Raw genomic sequence first — 6,766 nt, 5'->3', positions numbered from 1 at the left:
TGTGTGTGTGTGTGTGTGTGTGTGTGTGTGTGTGTGTGTGTGTGTGTGTGTGTGTGTCTCACCCCGGCTGGCTCCTCCTCCAGTATCCTGGCGGTTTGCTCTCGGCTGAGTCCTTCGGGCCGCCACACGGAGGTGCTCCCGACCAGCCGGTCCACCGAGCTCAGCACCGGAGGAGCCGGTGAGGCTGGTGGGAACACAGGGGTGGGAGGGGGGGAGGAAGAAGAGGAGGGGGGTGGGAGTGTAGGAGATAAAGGAGCAGGAAGAGGGGGAGGAGAGAAAGTGGGCGTCAGATCAGAGGAGACAGAGGACAGCAGGGGAGGAGCAGGAGTGGGGACAGGGGAAGGTGAGAGAGGGGGAGGCAAAGATAAGGGAGGAGGTGCGTGGACCGGAGGGAGAGGGGGAGGGAGGGACGGAGGGGTGGCTGGAGGCAGAGGAGGTCGAGAGGGGAGATGGGAGTTCCTGACTGCAGAAGGTGGAGGTTTGGGCCGACATGGCCGGGGCGGCGGGTGGGAGGGCAGCGAGGGCGGAGGCAGGGGGGAGGGCGGGTCAGGTGGTCCTGTCACAGGGCTGCAAAGAGAAAAGGTCAAAGGTCAATAAACAGATTGACAGCTGGCCGGTGATGTTTCCTGTGATCAGCTGCTCGGACTTTAACCACACTGAGAGGACTGCCCACCCGCTGGGCCCAGGCCCCGCCTTTTAAAACACACCTGCTGCTGCTTCAGGTTCTCTGAGCGTGTCTCAGATTTCATAATGGCTGGCATCATCGCCGGCTTCAAAGGGGCGGAGTTAAACATCTGACTTAACACCAGTGCAGCCGACTCAGAAAGCATCCAGACGGCGGAGCGGGCCTCAAACACGAGCTGAACTATCACCGAGCGCCACGTGCTGCTGCTGGGACGACTCCTACCGCCCCTCTGTGTTCCCTGACGGAGCTCCCAGGTCACGTGACCAGCTCCTGAGTCTGGTTTCATTTGTATTATAATTGTTTTATTTTTTCAGTGTCGTGTGCAGCACTTTGTGTCTGCCGTGGTTGATTTAAGGTGGTGATAAAGACACCTGAGGGACCCTGCAGGTATGTTGTTGAGGCCAGTTTACCCCAGGTAGGGTCTCCCTGCATGAGCGAGGGCTGGAACATGGATGGATGCTAACGCAAGCTGTGCTGGTGACCAGGTGGATGTTAGGAGGTGAAGTCTGATGTCAAGGTCGTGGTATCACTGACTCATCCTGTGCCTGTCAAGGCCCGGGGTGTGTTGTTGTCTGAGTCATGTGACCTAAGGTGTGAAGTCTTTGTGCGTCGCTTGGTGAGTTTCAGGTCCGCCTCCGAGGTGCCAACCACAGAAGGATGCTAGAGCTCGTCAGGTGAAAGGTGAAGCATCCTCAGAAAGCTGAAAATGAGATCCCGTTGCTTCAGCTGAGGCGTTTAAGCCTTAGAGAGACGATAAAGACTAATTGAATCTAAGTCTTCTTCACTCGCCGCGGCTGCAGCGCTCAGAGCTCCTCGCTCGCAGCAGCCTGGAAACCACACAGATGTTGGCGGTGCATCAGAAACCGGAGCACAGGACAAGAGCAGCTGATGAGAGCGGTCTCTGGGGTTTGTCTGGGGCAAGTGATTTATTTACATTACATCATCTGACATTACAGCATGGCCTCTAGGGGTCACGGGGTCACCAGTTTGGCTTTTTAAGGCTATGAAACGGTAAAAGCTGGTCCAGCAGGAGCACAGGTGTGTTTGAGACGTCTCCTCCCCCAGCCTGACACACGGGCAGCAGGGCGCCGTGTGTCTGTGTGTCAGTGAGCTGCTCCTCATCATCACCTGGTGAACACAGTGAGTTAATAGCGCGATGCTGTTAGAGGAAGTCTGTGGTCAGTTCGTCTAGTCCTGTGGTTACCAAACAGAGAACAAAATAGCAGGTTGGTGTTGAAGGTAGTCCGCCACTGATGGCTGCACATCGTTACCATCAGTTCTTCTGATCGTGTTGTGAGGTGAATGCACAGCCCGCCTGCAGTGTTTGCATCTACCCGGCTTTACCTGCCGGGTGAGTCCGACAGGTGCCGGACAGGTGGACGTTGGGTTTCCAGGTGTGTGTGTTGCTACCTGACAGGTGACTCACTCAGCGGTCCAGATGACACCAAAAAAATGAAAAGAAACACTTTCACAACACTTGTGTTGTTCCTCTTGCATATAAGAAGATCTGTTTCCTGTCGTTGACCCTCTGAGGGGTCAGGGTCACCTGGACCCTCCCCCCATCAGTCGGGGCCTCCTGTGTTGTTCTATTAAAATCCCAGCATGCACCTGCACGCTGCAGGCTGCAGCCTTTATTTACCTTTGCTGCAGTCTGAGTTACCTCTGCCTTATCAGTGGTCTCGTGGTTTGGCTTTAAATAGACGAGCACTTGCTAGCAGTATGTTACAGCACGGTCATGCTAACTTACGTTTGTCTCTGTAGCTAAGTTTGAAGTGCTGTTTGTGGCCCGTAGATAACAAAGGCTCTCAGCTGAGAGTGGCGCCATCAGCGAGCGCTAATATGTTTGCTTTATGGCTTCCTCTGCTCACTTCTCCCTCTGCAACGCAAAGAGTGCCGGTGATTGTAAATTACAGCAGATTGCTGACAGCAGAGTGACGTAAGGTGTTGTTCTTGAGCTCCTCGTGTTTGTGTTTAAAGCAGCTGTTACACACGGGGGTGTGTGACCTGTTTGGTGCCCAAGTGTCACTTCATGCCCGTCCAAAGGGATGAAGCAGAAGTGAGGACGAGCTCATGGAGGTGCAGCGTGGATGAAAGTGTCTTTAGGGTTGTGGACCCTGAACCGGTCTGTGGTCGTACACAGCATGCAGGTGATGTAGCGGCCGACCTACGTTCCTTTGGGAATCTCGGGGAAAGCCGGGACACAGTGGAGAGATTGCGTCACTTAACTGTCTCCAGGAAAAGCTGGAGGAGGTCCTGAGAGGGACGGCGTCTAAAAGGAGCTGCCGGGGCTTCGGTGCCATCCGTCTCTCAGCTGTTCTTACAAAAAGAGCCAGTTGATTCCACTGAGACGTGTCTTCAGTGGATTTCAGGCTGATGAAATCATGTGACTAACTGATCCCAGTCCAACGGCCATAAGTGCCCGTCTGCTCACAGGAAGACAGGCGGCACAATAAATCGTTCAGTCAGCTGAATTTTCAAGCTGTGACCAGAAGCAGACATCCTGTGTTTGATTCATGTTTGCTGAGCTGCATGGAAACACCACGCACGCACATTTACTCCACCTTTGATTCCAGCGGAGGAGACGTTAGAAACGGCCTACACCCATCACGTCGCTGAGGTGCGTCTTTACCTGACACAGGTTTAAAGTCCACGCTCGGTCTGCTCTGACTCTATTAAACATGAAGCAGTGCCTTCACTCGTGCTCTGCTGTGGTTCACGTTGCAATGCAGTATGCGTGGTGATGTCATACAAGTGGAATGGTTACGGTCCCGATCTGTGCTCAACCTGTTCAAAGGAGGAACATTTGGGGGGCGTAGCAACACGAAAGCGATCACGGGGGTGAGGGTGTCCGTGTGGCGCTCCACGCCAACATCTGGTCGTCAGATGTTGGACGGTTAAACACCACCAAGCAGGACTCCATCGGCACCTGTATCGGAGTGTCTGTGCTGTCTGAGCTGGACACGCTGAACTCAGCCTGACTGCACGGGAAGGTTGTCACTTCCTGCGCAACGCTTCACAGCCAGCAGGGCGGCCTCTGATACTTCCTGTCTTTCATGGTTGTTAGGCTGGTTCACATGTGCTGCCTCAGGATCATTAGGCTGAAAAGTGTTCGACCACTAAAGTCTGTCAATGAGTAAACGGGTGGGGCAGGTAGTTCGATCCCTGGCTCCTCCAGTCTGCGTGCTGAAGTATCCTTGAGCAGGGCACTGACCCCTGAGCTGCCCCCGGTGCATGAGAGTGTTGGTGTAGTTCGTATGGAGAGTAAAAAGTGCCCTGAGTGCTAATAAGGACCGACCCGTACATAAATAATAAAAGCTTGTGAAGACGATGACGGGCATCTGTGACCTGCTCCTGCAGCCGCAGACGGATCAAATGCCAAGAAAGAAGAAACTATAACTCACTTATAAACTCACAGCTAAACGCTGTGTTGGTTATTTATGCTTGTTTAAAGATATGGACGTGCAGGTGATGGTGTAGGTCTGACAGCAGCCTGTCACTGCAGGTCAGGCCTTATAGATTGTTTCACTAACCAAAAACACGAAGACAAGAAAAGCAGCAAAAGAGGTCTGTGCCCCAGAGGGAGCCCCCTGCTGCCCCCACGACCAACGTAAGGAGAGGATGGACGGGTGGACTTAGACTTTTACAGTTACTGCATCAGTTTTTACTCCACTGCAGTTTTTGCTGAAATGAAGCAGTCACATGTGAGCTCTGCAGGTTTCAGTAACAGTCCTGTGATGTGTAAGCATCCACTTTTACATCTCATACATGAGTTATCTGGGCCTTTTATCCCCGAGGAGTTTTAAATGAAGAAGTGATACTGCAGCGTAGTAAAGCAGCACAATACTTCACCCGCCGCTGACTCTGCGGTGACTGAGCCTTCAGCACAACAACACTCGCACTCCCTGCCGCCCTGCGGCCTCGATAACGTAGTGGTTTGGACACAGGCGAGCTGCGTGAGAAACGAATGCCACAGAGCAGGACACTCATTTACAATGACTTCTTTTCACAGCTAGAGAAGTCGCCCCCTGCTGGACATTACACAGAATGCGGGTTTAAACATAGCCTGTATATAAAAGATGGACCTAGCCAGCCGTTGGTTTTGGACTCCTCAGTTTGAAAAATCATCTTTAGAAACGAGGGGGGAGTGCTGGCTGCCATGATTGTAGACTGTATGAGACCATCACACAGACTGATTACTATTTAGTGCTCTACAACATCCAATCAAAACCCTAGAACTTCACTGTGCACCACACCTGGAGCTCCGCCTTTGGGGACGGTCTGTTAGTACAGTAACCTCACAGCAGCCATATTATTGGTCAGATGATGTCATTAAAAATGCTCCAACAGCACAAACACGTTGCGAGGTCTAGTTAGCAGACCGCTAGCAGCTGCAGCCACCTGTGTCACCATCCACCTGTCAGTCAAAGAGGCCACACCCCCAATAATGCAAACTTTAAGCCTTCATACAAGTCAAATAGGAAGGAAGAGATCAAAACAGTTTTTCTTTCTTTCTGCTGTAAAGTTGGACGTTTTATCTCGGGAGCCTCTGCTGGAGCCTCTAGTGGGCGTTAGAAGAACTGCAGCTTTTGGTGCTTTCGACTTCCATCGTTTACACAAAGTCTTTGATTCTTTGACAAATTAAGCAAGCCAATTTAGAATCGGGAATAGGAGCAATAATCGTTCAATAATCAAGCAATAATCATTCCTCTCAGTAAACCTCAGAAATGCTCCATGAGGGAAGGTTTTTGTCCTTACGCTCACTACTGAAGACTTTTTCATTTAAGTTAAATCCTGAAGCATTAAGCTGACATTCAGATGTGATAACAGTCAATGCACCTTTTTGGAGCACTTCACATCAACTCAGGCCTCTCTAACTCTCCCCTGGAAGTATGGAAACAGACTCCAATCCTGCACAGAATCAGGATTTTCCCCGCTCTGGGAGGACACTGACCTAAATATGAGCGAGTGAGTCATCACATCTGTTTTTCCTGTCTGACTTTCGACCCCCGACTCCCTCCTCCACTCTGAAACCGCAGCACCATCCCCCTTACCCCTCACTCAAAAATGCCTCTCGCTGCTTTTTCCACCCGTACATATCATCGCAGACCCCCATCAGACTCACCCTGCGTCCTGGGGAACGACGCTGGCCTCCATCATAACGGCGGCGACTGACTGTTTGACTGCTCCGTCTCTCTCAGCTCCATCGAAAACCCCGCCTCCTCTTTGCCCCCTTCTTTCCTCCTGCTGTTGATCTGAGCAGGCCTGAATAAGGAGAAACTACAAGGCAAAGGGGAAAATGTGTTCCTGTGTCGGCCCTCCCCTGTGTTTAAGCCTCGACTTCCTGAGCCGTTCGTGAGGCAGGAAGAGGCCGAGCACTTTGGTCAGACTTCCCCTGCTCTGCCTCTTCTTAGCTTGTGACACACTCTCTTTGCTTCACCGCTCTGCAGCTGATCCTGCTCTTTCTCAACTCGGCTGCTCAATCAGACCTTTGAATTTCTGCATTTTTACATCTTTTGGAAACACAACCCTGCCTCCTCCACGTCCCTTCTCCCCTCCCCTCTCTACTTTTAAACTTTTCCAGATGCTCTCCGCTCAAACTCTGGAATGCTGGACTTCATGTTTCCTGCAGGCGTCACTGTTTTTTTTTTTTTTGGGTTGTTGACCCCGTTCTCCTCCTCCTCCTCCTCCTCTTCCTCCTCCTACTCCCTGCTCACATTTACAATAGAAACTCTGCTTTTGCTTCTCTACACCTACTCCTGTCTGAGCTTATCTCTTCTCTCATGTATAATCTCTCCCTCTGAAGAATTCCTGCCCAAAGAAACTATTAAGATTGGACTGATAGCTCAAATTAAAGTGTGTGTGGCAGGAAGACTTCATGTTTGCAGTTTTGGGAGACAGAGCTGCAGAGTGAGCGTTGATGTTAATCAGAAACTCTGCAGCGTGTGCAGAAGCTACAGACGCTATAGGTCTAACCCCCCACTGCTGCTCTGATGGCTGCACTTACTGTAAAACTTTAAGGGTGCATGGTGGACATGCATATGTGGTCACACGCACGCACACACACACACACACACACACACA

General features: G+C 51.5%; 1 protein-coding gene across 1 annotated transcript in view; it reads right to left on the bottom strand.

Moving 5' to 3' along the window:
* rin3 (Ras and Rab interactor 3) overlaps positions 1-6,311 on the bottom strand; it is a 26,201-nt gene extending 19,890 nt beyond the window's left edge. The window contains exons 1-2 of the mRNA XM_005751743.1: positions 5,808-6,311; positions 63-567 (exon numbers count right to left, since the gene is read on the bottom strand). Of these exons, the coding sequence (XP_005751800.1) occupies positions 63-567; positions 5,808-5,842 (540 nt within the window). The 5' untranslated portion in view covers positions 5,843-6,311. The remainder of the gene's footprint in view (positions 1-62; positions 568-5,807) is intronic.
* Positions 6,312-6,766: the final 455 nt, after the last annotated feature.

The sequence above is a fragment of the Pundamilia nyererei genome, unplaced genomic scaffold (genome assembly GCF_000239375.1).
Source record: "Pundamilia nyererei isolate P.nyererei 1_Seehausen unplaced genomic scaffold, PunNye1.0 scaffold00324, whole genome shotgun sequence".
Taxonomy (NCBI): Eukaryota; Metazoa; Chordata; class Actinopteri; order Cichliformes; family Cichlidae; genus Pundamilia; species Pundamilia nyererei.
The sequence above is the reverse complement of the archived record's forward strand: the minus strand, read 5'-3'. Positions and strand labels throughout refer to the sequence as shown.